Genomic DNA, 15,595 nt, shown 5'->3' with positions numbered 1-15,595 from the left:
CGCCTGTAATCCCAGCTACTAGGGAGACTGAGGCAGGAGAATCACCTGAACCTGGGAGGCGGAGGTTACAATGAGCCAAGACCGTGCCATTGCACTGCAGCCTGGGCGACAAGAACAAAACTCCATCTCAAAAAAAAAGAAAAAAAAAAGGGAAAAAAGTAAATATAAAGACAGCTTGGGCCAGGTGCAGTGGCTCACACCTGTAATCACAGCACTTTGGGAGGCTGAGGCGGGTGGATCATTTGAGGTCTGGAGTTCAAGACCAACCTGGCCAACATGGTGAAACCCCATCTCTACTAAAAATACAAAAACTAGCCGGGCGCGGTGGCACGCACTTGTAATCCCAGCTACTCAGGAGGCTGAGGCATGAGAATTGCATGAATCTGGGAGGTGGAGGTTGCACTGAGCCAAGATCACACCACTGCACTCCAGCCTGGGCAACAGAGTGATCCTTGCTTTAAAAAAGAAAAAAAAAAAAAAAGAAAAAAAAAAATACACACACACACACACACACACACACACACACAGAGAGAGAGAGAGATTGAGAGAGAGAGAGGGGAGAGACAGCTAGCTAGGTTAAAAGAAAATAATGCAAAAAATTAGACCATGAAAATCATTAAGCATAAGAAAGCTGGAGTAGCAATATTCATATCAGACAAAGCCGACTTTGAAAGACGGAATATTACCAGAGATTGAAAGGGGCATTTCATAACAACAGGGCTAGCCAGGTGCAGTGGCTCACGCCTGTAATCCCAGCACTTTGGGAGGCCGAGGTGGGCGGATCACTGGAGGTCAGGAGTTCCAGACCAGCCTGGCTATCATGGGGAAACCCTGTCTCTACTAAAAATACAAAATTAGCTGGGCATGGTGGTGGTCACCTGTAATCCCAGCTACTCGGGAGACTGAGGCAGGAACATGGCATGAACCTGGGAGGCGGAGGTTGCAGTGAGCAGATATCGTGCCACTCCACTCCAGCTTAGGTGACAGAGTGAGACTTCGTTTCAAAAAAAGAAAGGCTTAAAAATCAGTGATTTAAAGTGATGCCTTAGGAAGCTGGAAAGAGACAAGCAGGTTAAACCCAAAATAAATGAAAGGAAAGAAACAACAAAAAGTGGAAATCAACAAAATGGAAAATAAACCAACAGAGAAAAATCAGTAAAAGCCAAAATTGGTCCTTTGAAATTAACAATAAAAATTGATAAGCCTCTATCTATCTAGGCTGATCAAGAAAAAAAAAGGGCCAGGTGCAGTGACTCACGCTTGTAATCCCTGCAGTTTGGGAGGCCGAGGCAGATGGATCACCTGAGGTCAAGAGTTTGAGACCAGCCTGGCCAACATGATGAAACCCCGTTTCTACTAAAAATACAAAAAAAAAATTAGCTGGGTGTGGCGGTGGGTGCCTGTAATCCCAGCTACTCAGGAGGCTGAGGCAGGAAAATCACTCGAACCTAGGAGGCAGAGGTTGCAGTGAGCTGAGATAGCGCCATTCACTGCAGCCTGGGCAACAAGAGCAAAACTCCATCTCAAAAAAGGAAAAACAAAAAAGAATTTAAACAAGGTCACAGAATATAAGGTTCATATATAAAACTCAACCGCATTTTTTTTTTTTTTGAGGCAGGGTCTCCCTCTGTTGACCAGGCTGGAGTGCAGTAGTGGACTCATGGCTCACTGCAGCCTCAACGTCCTGGGCTCAATCGATCCTCCTGCCTCAGCCTGCTGAGTAGCTGGAACTACAGGCATGCACCACCATGCCTAGCTAATTTTTGTACTTTTTGTAGAGACGGGGTTTCGCCATGTTGCCCAGGCTGGTCTCAAACTCCTGGCGAAAGTGATCTGCCCACCTTAGCTTCCCAAAGTGCTAGGATTACAGGCGTGAACCACCACACCCAGCATCAATTGCATTTCTGTATAATATCATGATGAATTAGAAAATCAAAGATACCATTTAGAATAGCATAAAAAACATGGACTACATCAGGAAAAACCTGACACGGAAGTACTGGGTGTGGCCAGCCCAGAGTAGTAACAAGACCTGGGATACTCAAGAACCCTGAGGTGTAAGGCATTGGGAAAGCTCAAGGCTTTCAGTGCAACAAAGTCCACAAGTACAGCCCGAGATTGCAACATATGTTTTTATTACTCAAGGACAACCTGGACTTCACCAATGCCCAGCTTCATGGGGGCATGTAGTGTGACTCACGGCTGAACACAGAATCACTGTTAAGCCTGTGCTACAGCCCTGGGCTACTTTTGGACACGCAAGAGGACACTAAGTTACATGAAACCTGACTTGCTTCTAAAGACATGCGATACATGTTTTTTCCCTGAAAATGTTTCCCTTCCCTGTCTGCCATGCTCCCAACTTTTCTGCCTTCCTGGGGCTTCTCACTGTCTGGGTAACTAGGTCTTGGGCCTAGCTGGACCTTGGGTAGTGGCCCCTCTGCTACAATCAGTGCCTGGGCCTGAGGCGGTGCTTGTGGCCTCCAAAGCCTGACCTGGTAGAGCCTGAACACACTGGCCTGAGGCGGAGGGTGGGTGCTGCTCGACTCTCTGGAGGATCTCAGAATTCTTGCTTCTTGCTAGGACTGAATCGCAGGACTTATAGCCATACTTTTCCCAGGGTTTTTCTTTTCAAAACACGGTCTTGCTCTGTCGCCCAGGCTGGAGTACAGTGATATAATCGTGACTCACTGCAGCCTCAATCTCCCAAGCATAAATGATCCTCCCAAGTAGCTGGGACCACAGGCGTGCGCTATCACGCCAGGCTAATTGTTTAAAACAATTTTTTGTAGAGACAGGGTCTCAGCATGTTGCCCTGGCTGGTCTTGACCTACTGGGCTCAAGTGATCCTCCTGCCTTGGCCTCCCAAAGTGCTGGGATTACAGGCGTGAGCCACCGTGCCCGGCCACACTTTTCCAAATTGTAAGCAGCTAGGAGGGCCCTGGGCCTCATCGGCTCCATTGTGCAGGATGGCCACTGTCCAAAGAGATGGGCAAAGAGCTGCTGCCAGAGGCCTAGGCTGCGGACGCCCTGCCTAGCTCTCAGGGGAGCCAGCTCCCTGCTCCACACCCCTACGCAGCAGCCCCTCTCCTCCCCTCACGGGTCTGTGCAGCCAGCAGCCTCCCAACATGCGCCAGCCTCCTCACTGGATGCCAGCCTTCCTTGTCCCCAGATGCTGGCATGGAGGCAGGGTTCCACTCGGCCTGCCTGTGCCCACAGAGCCTAGAACAGCAGGGCCACCGCCTTCTCTCCCCCGCGGGTATAGGCCCCTGCCCCCACTGCCTGCAGAATGCTGAGGACTCGTGCACCATGAGAACTTCTGACCATGAGAACTTTGACTTCCGGATTTGGGGGATCTGCCCAGGTGAACAAATCAGCTCTGAAATTCATCACTTTCTTCGGGCCCCTGCCTGTCCTGTTCCAGGCCCAAGCCTACAGAAGGAAGAGGAAAGTCCGCTTAGCAAATCGGGGAGGCTCCCCCACTGCCAGAAGCCCTGGCTCAAGGGCTGGGCCATACTCCCTCATCTCCTGGGGCGTTCGTGGGAATTGAGGGGTTTTGTTTGTTTGTTTTTGAGACAGGGTCTGGCTCTGTCTCCCAGGCTGGAGTGCAGTGGCTTGATCACGGCTCACTGTAGCCTCTACCTCCTGGGCTCAAGTGATCCTCCCACCTCGGCCTCCAAAAGTGCTGGTATTACAGGCATGAGCCACCTCACCCAGCTGAGGGTTCGTAAGCAGTGGTTCTTCAAATAGTACCCGGGATGGAAAATTCCTGCTGGGGCTTCCTAATTTCCTGAAAGCAGAGTGGGGCAAGCGCCCTCGGGCTAAAGGAGGGGTTACTGTCAGGAGGGAGGGAGTGGGCCAGGGTCTTGCTAAGGGAGGCATGTGGGGCCAGCTGGGCTTCCAGAGGTCGCCAGAGCCAGTGGCCTGCCCGGCTGCCCCACGCCCTCAGCGCAACTGGGACAGACACTCTGCTCTTTGGGGCTGGCACGGATGCGCCTGAGCACCCCAGAGGCCAGCCCGGGCGGCAGCACCTGGAAGGGAGCTGGACGACAGCAGCTGCAGGCTGTCCAGGGCCCCATCCTCGTACAGGGCCAGCTTCTGGACCATCTTCTGTCGGGCAGGGTTGATGATAATCTGCGGTGGCTCTGATGATGACGATGCAGAGCTGCCCAGGACCAGTCCTGGGGTGGAGATAGCACTCCCTTAGCCTCATGCTGCGTCTCCCCAACCCCCAGCCTAGCACCCTGCCTCCCTGGCCTCAGGCCTGAATTCCTCAGAGAAGTCCAAGGGCAGGGCCCAGCTCTCAGGCTACCCGGGACAGAGCACTCCTTGTTCCCAGCCTTCAGGAATGGGGTTGGGAGAGGGCTGGAGAGCAAGCTCCACCTGGGGAGGACGTGGCCTGGGGAGGGGAAACCAGGCTTGCTAAGGACACAGCGAGCTGACCACCTGGCCCTGGTTCTCTTCTAGAAGGCTGGGGTGGGGACTACAGAGGCTTTGGCCCAAGGAGGCCCTGGTCCCTCTCCTGGGAACCCATCTCCCCAGCTACCTTCCACAGCTGTGGGCCGGAACCCTGGGCCACTCCCCCAGCTCGATTCTCCTGCGGTGTCCCCCTGAGGACAGCTGGCCTCCCCGAGGGGTGCTGGGCCCAGAGGGCAGCTCGGAGTCAAGTGCCATGAGCGCAGGGCAGCAGAGAGGCCACCTAAGCTCTCGTCACTCTCCACAGGCTGGTTGAGGCCTCTCTGGAGCTGCTCCGCTGCCTGCGCACTGGCTCCTGATGGTGCTGCCAGGGGCTGCCATGGGGCAGCCCCACTGTGGGCACCACCAGTGCTGGACACATAGGAATTCTCCTGTGGGGAAGGGGGGATGCAGCTGGCGGCCTCCAAATGCCCAGGCACCCCCGCCACTACTGCCTGCAGCTTCTCTAGCCTCTCGTACACCTGCAAGTGGAAAAGAGGGACTCTCAGGGTGAGATGGCAGCCCTGGCCGGTCACCCCGTGGGCAAACCACAGGGATGCTCCAGGCCATCCGTGACCTGCCTTGGGGCTCTAAAAAGGTATACCCTGCAGTTGGGAACGCTCTGCCCCTCGCCCCTCTGTTCCCGTCACAGGGAGTGCTAAGAACCGCGGCTGCCAAAGGCAAGGACTGAGAATGACCTCTTTCTCTTCTACAAAGTGAATCTCACTGCCCCACTGCCCTCAAACGGGGCCAGAGAAGAGGTGGGGTACTAGGGAGGGGACAGAAAAAGGCAGATGCAGTGGTGCAGTGCGCCCAGCAGGGGGCACTGCAGAAGCTCTTTCCTTCTTTCTCTGTGAAGTGGGGTGAGAGCTGGGCTCCGCAAAGCAGGACTGCCCGGGACCCTCAGTTCAGAGAGGCCCTGCCCCAAACAGAACCAAAGGGCAAGTAAGAAATGCGTGGAGACTCCAGAGAGACCTAGCAGGTGCTGAGATGGGGTCAATACAGAGCAGGGCCTGGAATGCGGGCTTTCTTGCTGGCCACCCCATCCCAGTGGGCAGCTGGCTACCTGGGTCATAGGAGGCCTCCTTTTGGCCCGGCGGTGCAGGCAGCAGCAGGCCAGCCGGCCCAGGCCCAGGCCCAGCTCAGGTGGGCAGGGCCCAGGCCTGGGGTCCAGGTGCTTCTTGCAGATCTGCATGGCGATGGGAGCAGCCCAGGAATCTGCAGCCAGACCTGCTTGCAGTGTGCTCTGGGTGCTCCTCAAAGCCACTCCAGCCTCCTCAGCCTCCTCTTCCACCAGGTCTTTCTGTGGGATACATCATGTGAATATGGCTACCAGGTGGCCACACCTACAGCTGCAATCCTCAAGTCCTTGTCACTCAATCCTATGGTGTTTTTTTTTTTTTGATAAAAAAAAAGAGATGGGGTCTCGCTATGTTGGCCTGGCTGGTCTCCAACTAGGCTCAAGTGATATTCCTGCCTCAGCCTCCCAAAGTGCTGGGGTTACAGGTGTGAGACACTGTGCCACAGCTCTTGGTCTTTCTACAATTTACTTTTTTTTTTTGAGACAGGGACTCATTCTGTCACCCAGGCTAGAGTGCAATCGTGGTTCACTGCATCCTCAACCTCCCAGGCTCAAGTGATCCTCCCACCTCAGTCTCCCAAGCAGCTGGGATTACAGGTGTGTACTACCATGCCTATCTTGCTATGTTGCCCAGGCTGGTCTCCAACTCCCAGGCTCAAGTGATCCTCCTGCCTCAGACTCCCGAGTAGCTTCTAGAGATTTATTAAACACCTACTGTGGACCAGTGGTGCTCTGGGCTCTAGGCATACAGGAACAAACAGAACCCTGGGCCCTGGTTTGACAGATCTGACTTCCTGGTGGGGGAGAGGCCCATGGAGCATTCTACCAGGACCTGAGGAAGTGACCCAGGAGCCGGGGTCTGAGGCATGAAGTAGCCTGAGAGGGCAGAGCCGAGAAGGAAAGTGCCCCACAGAGAGAGAGGTATCCTAGAGAGAGAGGTACCCCACAGAGAGAGGTACCCCACAGAGAGGTACCCCACAGAGAGGTATCCTACAGAGAGAGAGGTACCCTAGAGAGAGATAGGCACCCCAGAGAGAGGTGCCCCACAGAGAGGTACCCCAGAGACAGGTACCCCACAGAGAGAGAAGAACCCAGAGAGAGGTACACTATAGACAGGTACCCCACAGAGAGGTACCCCAAAGCAAAAGAGGTACCCCACAGAGGTGTGCCACAGAGAGAGGCACCCCACAGAGAGATGCTCCACAGAGAGGCACCCCACAGGCACCTGACAGAGAGAGGCACCCCGCAGAGAGAGGCACCCTGGGGGTGGAAACAGGACCAGAGGCCATCTCCAGTTCTGAGATCAGACAGACCAGGAGGAACAGCCAGGGTGGGCGGTGGCTTTTCTCGCAGAGGGAACAGCACATACTAAGGCTGTGAAGCAGGTGGCAGGGAGCGCCCCGAGTCCTGGGGACCTGGGGCATTGTGGGGTCAACCACATAAGGGATTGGGCCTTCACCCCAAGAGCAGAGAAAATGCAAAGGGGCCTTTGAAAAGAGCACTTTGGCTGCAGGGTGGGGAGCAAGTGGGAAAGTCCAAGGACCCCCAAGGAGCCTGCTGCGCTTCTTCAGCAGGATGCATGGATGGATGGACGCGGAGGGGAAAGGAAGGAGGGCTTGAGCCCGGCTCCTGGGTTCTCAGCGGGGCTGAATCCTGATGGAGACCCCACAGCACACAGGAACAGCCCCAAACAGGAGGAGAAGCAGTGAAGCAATTACTGGCTGAGCACATTCTGTGAAGTCTGTTTTGCATATGGGAAAACAGGCCCAGAGGGGAGCAGGAATTTGCTGGAAGGCCACTATCAGGCTGGGGCTAAAACCCAGGTCTCCAGTCTCCTGGCCCCACCACAGTCCATGGTGAGGCAGACAGAGTGGAGTAAGAGTATGAGGCAGCTCAGGCTGCCCTGCACGGCGTGGAGAGCTCAGCTGCAGCCTGCTAGGGCCCAGGAGGTTCCTCGGGGCCTGCTTCTGTACCCAGCGCCCTGGGACCGCCCCTCCCCCTGCCCCCAGCCCAGCTGGGGTCTGTACAAGGCTCATAGTGTCTGCAGGCAAACAGGTTTGTCCTCAGCAAGGTGAACGGAGTTGTTTGAGGCCCTGCCAACTTTCAAAAATGCGGCCACTGTGGCAGCAGAGGCATCCATGGGCACTGCGCCCCAATCATCCCCATCGCTGGGGCTGTGCCTGCTGGCTGCCAGCAGCTGTGTGTCCCCGCCTGGCCCTGCCTCAGGGGGCTCACCAGATACTTGATCCTGGCACCGTGCGTCTTCACAGCCCTCTGAGCAGCCAGGGTCTCGAGCACCACCTGGAGAGAGGGAAGAGGGAGAGCATGGCAGTGGCCTTGGCAGGGAAGAGGCCTCTGGTGTGGACATGGATCGGGCCTGACAAAGGTGTGGACAAAGGCAGAGCCAGATGTTATGGGACTGAAGCTCAGGCGTCTTGGAGGGCCCATTCGAAGACAAATTACAAACACACAGTTAGGTGCAGGGTGAGGAGGAGAGCCTCGGAGGGAGGGGGGCCCTGGAGCTGCAGCCTCTTGGGGTCCTGGCAGATGGCCCCTGGCCCGCAGTGCACTCTGCGGCCCCCACCTCTGCCTGCCTGTGGCTTCTCCTCCTCTGAGCCAGCAGAGGGGTCAGTGGCTCACCACCCCAAAGCTGAAGGTGTCCGTGTCCACAGCCAGCCTTCCTGTCTTGATGTACTCCTCGGGCAGGTAGGCCAGAGTGCCCCGCACTGTCCGCGTCCGGGCCACCGTGCTGCTCTGGCTGGGGCTGGACCCGGCAAAGCGGCTGAACCGGGCCAGGCCAAAGTCTCCCAGCTTGGGTGTCAGCCTCTCATCCAGAAGGACATTGGAACTTGGGGAGGGAAGACAGTGGCGTCAGCCCAGTCCTAGCTCCTACACCTGCCCGGCTTAGGTAAGGCTGGACTTGAGGCTGCCAGCCCAGTGCCTTGCCCACAGAAAGTGCTGGCACTGCCCTGAGTACTCCAGCCGCCTGGGGGCCTCTGCTCATCAGTGGGGCCCATCCTTGGCCTGTTTCCACACCTGTGCCATACCGGGTGTTGAGGTCCTAGGCCATGCCTGATCCCCACATTGACGGGATGGGGCCCCCCTTGCTGCAGGCCCTGCCCCTGCAGTTCTCATGGGCCCCTCCTCACCTCTTGATGTCTCCATGGATGAGGCTGGGGCTGTCCTGATGTAGAAACTGAATTGCCCGGGCTGTACCCAGAAGGATGTCCAGTCGCTGAGGCCAGGAGAGAGGTGGGCAGGCCTGGGTCTGGGGCGGCAAATGGGGACAGGGGAGGTTGCTGGGTGGCCATTCCTTGATCCCAACCAACCTTCTATCTGTCACCGTGCAGCCTGGAACAGCCACTTCACTCTCTAGGCTTCAGTTTCCCCCTTCTGGAAAACGAGGAGCAAAGTCTCCGTGACCTGCACTTGTTAAGCTACTCTGGCTGCTTGTCAAAGCATTCAAGGCTGGGCAGTGGCTGGGGACATGTTCAATAGAATCTGCTGGGCATAGGCTCCCAGGGCTCATCCCTTTGTCCCTGGGTGGTCGGGAAGTCCTTGAAGGCATTCTTCCCACTCTCCCCAAACACAGTATGCCGGAGGAGGCAAGGGGGTCCTCCGTCAGCGCTGGCTGGTCCAGCTGGTAGCCCCAGACCCCCTTGCCTCCGGGGCTTGCTGATGAGACCCTCCAGCTACTCCGCTTGCAAAGGGGAGGGGCCTGGGGAAGAGCTCTATAGAAAACAGTGGGCCAGGCCAGGCACGGTAGCTCACACCTGTAATTCCAGCACTTTGGGAGGCTGAGGTGGGCAGACCACTTGAGGTCAGGAGTTTGAGACCAGCCTGGCTAACATGGCAAAACCTCATCTCTACTAAAAATACAAAAATTAGGCAAGTGTGGTGGTGTATGCCTGTGGTCCCAGCTACTTGGGAGGCTGAGGCAGGAAGATTGCTTGAACCCGGAGGGTGGAGGTTGTGGTAAGCTGAGATCACACCACTGCACTGCAGCCTGGGTGACAGAGAAAGACTCCACCTCAAAAAAAAGTGACCCCACCATGGGCCAAATCCCCAGCGGGGTGCTGCTGGGGAGCTGGAAGTGCAGGCCTGGCCTGCTAGCAGGACCCGCTCACACAGGCTAAAAGCCCCAGGCCCCGCGCCCGGCTCCAGCCAGGTGTCAGGAGTGCTTTGGGTCCTCGGAAGCGTGCCGGGCCAGGTGAGCCTACCTGGCAGTGGAGCCGGTCCTCCAGGGAGCCGTTGGGCAGGAAGCCGTACACAAGGCAGTAGAAGCCGTTCTGAGCACAGTAGCCAGCGAAGTCCACAATGTTTGGGTGACGAAACCTGTTTGAAAAAGGGGAGCACTTTCCATCAGGCCAGACTGGGTGGGCAGCCCTGGCTGGGGCCTCAGCTTGCCTGGGCCTGGCAGGCCTCAGGCGCCCAAGGGAGCCAGGTCGTGTAGTGTGTGTTCTGAAGCCCCACGGGACCTGGTGTGGCTCCCCATCTGGCCTCACCTGGACAGCTGCTCCACCTCGGTCAGGAAGCTCTGCTTCACTGCAGTCCACTCCAGGTCAGCGTCCTGCAGCCCCCAGGGTGCGGTGGGGGAAGGGGCAGGGAAGACGGGCAGGGTGAGGCTCTCGAAGCGAAGGCCTTCGGGCCACCAGTGCCACGTGCCTGAGGCCCAGAACAACCAAGGGGCCAGGGACCCTGCGCCGGAATGAGGGCTGAAGGAGTTGTGTGGGGAAGCGAGGGGGAAAGGCTGGAGAAGTGAGGGTTGTCTGATGGCCTTCCAGGGTCCCTGCCAGGGTGCGACACTCACCTCCTTCAGCTTCTTCACAGCATACACCGTGTTCCTCATCACTGCCCGGTACACGCACCCAAAGCCACCCTCCCCGATCTTGAGCTCCTCTGAGAAGTTGTGGGTGCCCTGGGAAATCTCACAGAGGGGCCAGCAAAATGGAGAAGGGTGGGCTCCCTGCAGGAGGGACACCGAGCTCTCTGGGCCTGGCTGTGGAAAGAGAGCCTGGATCAGGTGGGGTCCCTGTCTCCTCCCTTCTGCCGAAGGCTCCAGGCTGTCCCCACCACAGCTGCCTCCCAGCTGACCCAGCTTGGCTGACTGCGGCTCTGTGGTACACCAAAGGCTGAATTCCTTCCTCCTTGTCTCGAATCTTCCCTAGGGGGCAGGGGACACCTACCTTGGTAGAGGAAGGGGCTGGAGATGGCGGTGGAGGCCGCAGGGAAGCAGGGCTTGGGACCAGGCCGAGCTCAGGCCCTGAATGGGTCTGGGAGCCTGGAAAAGCTTCATAAAGACACCAGTGAGAGGCAGGCAGAGACCAGCAGCAGGGTCTACAGCCGTGCCCATGGTCAAGGTGGGCCCTTCTTTGGGTCCACCGAGCCCAACAACCGGGCCCTCTTACCTGGGGAGAGGAGGGTGGAGGCTGAGGATGGCAACTTCCGGGGGCTCCAGGCCTCGGCCTCGGCGGGCGCAGGGATGCTGCTGGGCCTCGGGGCAGTGGTGCTTGGGGACGGAAGCGGGGCGGGAGGGTGCCCTGGGACGTCAAGGAAGGAAAGGAAGGTTGAGGCCCGGGTCGGGGAGCCCCGTGGGGCCCGCCGGCCTCCCGGCCGTGGGGTGCCCGGAGTCCCGCGCTCACAGGCTGTGATGATGTCCCGCGCGCGGAGCAGCTGCAGGTGCGTGAGGATGTGCACCAGGTCGGCCACACGGGCGTTGCGGTTGATCCAGGGCCACAGAACGCTGGCCGTGCGCTGCCCGGAGCGCTCGCACAGCCGCAGCTCAGTCTGGTCGCGCACGATCAGGGCGGCTGCGGAGCAGGGGGCGTCAGGCGTCGGCGCCGGGAGCCCGCGCGCCCCCCGCCCTCCGCCCCCCGGCCGCCAGCCGCCACCCACCGAACTGGCACCAGTCGGCGGGCTCCAGGGCGTCCATCACTTTGTAGAAGCGGCACATGACCCAGGGCGGCACCTCGTACAAGAAGTGCTGGGCGCCGGGGGCTGCGGGCTCTCCCGGGCCCGGCCCCCCGGCCATGGCCGCCGCCGCCGCCGCCGGGCCGGGGCCTGTCGGGGCCTCTCAAGGCCGCGGCGGGCACGGGCCTGGGCCGGCCGGGTCCGCGGACACTGACTCACTTCCCCTTCGAGCCGGCCTCGTGCGACACCCGGCGGGGCGGAAGGGGCGGTGCCCGGGCTCGCCGCCATCTTGCGCGCCGCGGCCGCGCGCTCGGCCACACGGGGGCGCCCCGCGTCGGGGAGGGTGCGGGTCCCGGCGCGTTTCGCGCGCGGCAGTCGGCCTCCCGGGCTCGCCCGGGCGGGGCTCTGGAGGACGAACGGCGGCTCCCGGCGTTGGGGACCGAGGGCAGGGCGGAGGCCCGGGCTGCTCGGAAAGGGGCCGGGGCCGGGCCTGCCGAAAGCTCCTGGGCGGCCCGGCGGGAGCCCTGCTCTCCACTGCGGCCTACAGGGCTGTTACCAGGAGCCCTGCCCGTCCGCCCCACGTCTAGCCCCCTGCACAGAGCAGCAGCCTTGAGCCGTTCAGACTCCTTGGGTGTCCTGAAATGTGCCAAGAACGCTGGCCCCCACAGCCGTGAGTGTACGCGTTGCTGCTGCCCCAGCCCTCGTTTGGCAAGGGTGAGCTCAAGCAGTTGTGAAGGCTTCCTGAGCCCGCCGGCAGAGCTCCTGTCCCCTCCTGGGCATCGTCCTTGAGCACTTGTCTGGACCGCCACCCCCGGTCCCCGCCCTGAGATGGGGAAGACCCCACAAGCAGCAACGCAGACTTACTCTTTTTCAAGTTTCTCCAGCTGGATGTCTCTCCCAGCGACAGTTCCCCTTGCCCTCTTGATCCTGACAGGGAAGGGGTGCCCCACCCCTAGCCCTACAGACTTAGAACTTTTCCTAGAAACGAGATCTGCCAAGGCCCACAGCTGGCCCCTGTTGGAGTCTCTTCCCAGAAGCCACCACCACTGTGGCCACTCCTAAGGAAGATGCCAACCATACCATGAAACCCATGGCTTCTCACGGGATAGACTTTACTGAGACGTACCAACTCAAGTATCTGAAATGACTATGCACACCCATGCTAACCTCCACGGGGGGACTTGTCCTGCTTACACACAAAGGCCCATCAGCTTCTGGAACAGGGCTGGTGCACGAGATGCTCAATGCATACAAGTAGACTTTTCAATCCTGGGATCTACCTTTCAAGGCCCGGCCTTTAGAGGGTACCTTCTAGTATGTGCATGTGAAGCTGGACTCCTTTGAGCAGTTGTCTCCTCCAGCTCCTTACCAACCTGGTGAGGCTGCTCCTGAGAGCCAAGGAAGTCTAAGTAACAAGGGGGCCCCCTTTGGGCAAACCCCTCAGCCTGCCCTTGTCTGGTCAGAGAACCAGGTTAACAGTCAGCAGAGGGCATGTGAGGGTCCTGGCCAGAATGAGACACAGGAGGAGCCACAGCCTGCAGGGGTGGGGGTGTCCAAAAGCACCACAGCACATCCAGACCTAGGGAGTGCCCCTACCATACGGGTCAGGAGCAGGGAGGTTGTGCTGCAGGCTGACTCATGCCAGGCCTTTCCTGTCACACGCTGAGCAGTGTGCCTGGAAAGCACTGGCTTGGAACAAGTTGAGGGGGCCAGCGAGGCCAGCATATGAAGGAAGCTTCCCTTGGCCTCTCGTGGCAGGCCTGAAGGCAGCTATCTGTGTCCAGGGACAGCCAGATCCAATGAGGAAACGCAGCACCATGCTGTCATGTGAGCTGGAAGGGGACTTCTGTCTTATAATGAAAGCCCAGACCTTGAGTCACTTTCACAGAGAGATTTATCGAGAATGCTAACAGCACAGGATACAGTACTTCCCAACAAAAGGTGCAAACGCGTCACTTAGAAAGGCATGCTGAGTATTCTTTGCTTTCACATGTATTAAAAAACTTACAAAAATAAAATAAAACTGCGTGCTGCCCATCTTTTCCAATAGTAAAAGAACCTTATGAAAAAATCACTTGATTTTACAACAAAAGACACAAACGGACATTTTTATGTAAATTTATAAGGCAAACTCTTTATATAATAAATAGGTTACAGGGATTCAGTGGGGGGGGGGGTTGAAACGTATACAGGTACATTCAGACAGGTTTACTGAAATGGTACAAATTTCCTTAATAAATTGCCTTTTGTTTTTAAATATATCAGTGCTTTCAGTCATTTGGCTATACACAAAGAACCTTTTTTCTGAACACTACAAAAAAGCAATCGATAATTTTTGTTTTTAAAACGACCTACTTATTTTCTAAAGTAATTGTCCCAAAACACAAAAACTGAAGGTGAATACGATGCAGGGCTTTTAGAGACATCTCCAGCTAAGTGTGTCCTGTCCTCTCCCCGTGCCCCAAGTGCACCTCTCCCAACCTCAGACGGGTTTCCAGGCTGGAGCCAGCTCCCTTCTGCACAGGGTGGCCTGTTACTGGCAATGCTGTCCACAGCTCTCGGCCTCTGAGCTGGCACAGGGGAGTATGACTTCAACTCAGGAGGGGGCAGACACCCTGCCTGGCTCTTCCAGATGCTGCACCCCGCAATGGTCACTACAGTCAGCACTATCTCCGCCTCTCAGAGGAGGGAGGGGCTGTCAGGTGTTTTGTGAGCCCAAAACTATGTCTAATGAGGGTAATGGCTTTTCTAAGATGTTTTTGCCATGGAATGGGAAGGGGGTTTCTCACATCTAAATTTTGCTGGCGATCGGATGACAGCCAAGAGAGAGCAAGCCCCCTCCATGGTCATTTTATTGCCCTGGGAAGGGGAGGGTGGGGAATAGAGATGTCACAGTGTTGAGCCCTGGAGGATGGGGTGGGATGTGACAGAAGTGTCTTAAACAGTAATGCCCATGGGGCACACCTTGGAGAGAGAATGCCCACCGCCTGGCCTGTCCAGGAAGAGCTACATCGGGGGGAGTGGCCAAATGCATCTGCCAACATTAGCCTGACCTGTGCCCACGGCAGAGCATCCCAGCCTCCTGCTTGGGTGGGCCCAGCCCCATTCTCCCCAGCTCTTCAGCTCTGCGCACACACATCCCCTCCTGGTTCCCCTCAAGGAAACATCAATCTTGTCTTTCCTTAAAAGTACGGAGTGTTGGTAATAATCTCAGGGGGAGGGGAAGCAAAACAAGAATCCACTGGGCAGAACAAAACCTGGTTTTGCTGTGACTTGGAAAGTGGCAACACATCAGCTATTCGGCTTGCTGGCTTGGAGTGGGACTCCCGGGCTCCACTGCTTTGGGTGGCTTCTGGCTGATCTGGGCAGGGGTGATCTGTGCAGCTCTCCCCTGTCATCTCAGTCAGCATCCCCCTCCCTCCGAATGCTTTTGTTTGTAAAGAAAAAGTGTCTAGAAATATTTGTCTCTGGAACAATTACTTTAAACATAGTTACAATACAGACTTCAGTTCAAACACAGAAGAGATTTACTTAGCAAAATTCCTTTCACCCACCAAAAATTACACAAATATAAGCCTCAACACCACAGTTAAGAGGACCAGTAGAGAGAACCTCATGTTTGGAACACAAAAGGAGAAATAAAAACCAAACCAAACCCAAACAGAAAAACCCCAGAAAGACAAGTAAAGGGCAAAGAAGGAAGGGGAAGGAGAGCAAACACAGCACACGTTACAGTGTCCAGATACACGGGAGCCCAGCACGGGCAAGGGCTCGGCACACATTGAGTAACAGTCCTGGTGATATTTGGTCATATATTCATCGACTACTGACTCTGGAGCGGCTGTTATTGATTGAAGCAGTGACAAATCAAACGGAAAGGAGGCCGTGGTAGCAAGGGAAGGAGCAGGCTTCAAGTTCTGCAAGCCTTTTGCACTCCACTGTCCAGCTCCCCAGAAACACTGAACCGGGTGGGCCCCGCTCCATCCGGGCAGGGCTAGAGGTCACCGGGTGAGGCTAACTCGGGCGTCGATTTCATGTCAGTCAGAAAACACGCACGTGGACGCACGCAGACACCCACCTGTTCATGGCCAAACATCAGCGGCAACGGCCTCCTCGCCGCCTCTGCCCCCATCCCAGGCTGGGTGGGGA

At 57.1% G+C, this 15,595-nt stretch overlaps 1 protein-coding gene across 1 annotated transcript; it reads right to left on the bottom strand.

The window, feature by feature from the left end:
- Positions 1-2,617: 2,617 nt before the first annotated feature.
- On the bottom strand, positions 2,618-11,745 carry IRAK1 (interleukin 1 receptor associated kinase 1). Its single transcript, XM_009198519.3, has 14 exons — positions 11,432-11,745; positions 11,179-11,346; positions 10,945-11,076; positions 10,723-10,826; positions 10,347-10,535; positions 10,042-10,106; positions 9,757-9,871; positions 8,686-8,804; positions 8,177-8,384; positions 7,772-7,837; positions 5,522-5,758; positions 4,547-4,937; positions 4,032-4,181; positions 2,618-3,432 (listed from the first exon to the last, which is right to left on the bottom strand). The coding sequence occupies exons 1-14, from the start codon at positions 11,565-11,567 to the stop codon at positions 3,374-3,376; spliced, it is 2,139 nt and encodes a 712-aa protein (XP_009196783.1). The 5' UTR covers positions 11,568-11,745; the 3' UTR covers positions 2,618-3,373.
- Positions 11,746-15,595: the final 3,850 nt, after the last annotated feature.

Source organism: Papio anubis, chromosome X (assembly GCF_008728515.1).
Source record: "Papio anubis isolate 15944 chromosome X, Panubis1.0, whole genome shotgun sequence".
Lineage (NCBI taxonomy): Eukaryota > Metazoa > Chordata > Mammalia > Primates > Cercopithecidae > Papio > Papio anubis.
This window is presented reverse-complemented; position numbering and strand designations above follow the sequence as displayed.

Bases quoted from the DNA above. Each gene is read 5' to 3' on its own strand.
- IRAK1 (XM_009198519.3), bottom strand. From the start codon at position 11,567: ATGGCCGGGGGGCCGGGCCCGGGAGAGCCCGCAGCCCCCGGCGCCCAG. The intron at 7,838-8,176 runs GTGAGCCACTGA...CCCTCTCTCCAG, and splicing joins ACACCTTCAGCTTTGGGGTG to GTGGTGCTCGAGACCCTGGC. The intron at 5,759-7,771 runs GTGAGCCCCCTG...TGTATCCCACAG, and splicing joins GTGCCAGGATCAAGTATCTG to AAAGACCTGGTGGAAGAGGA.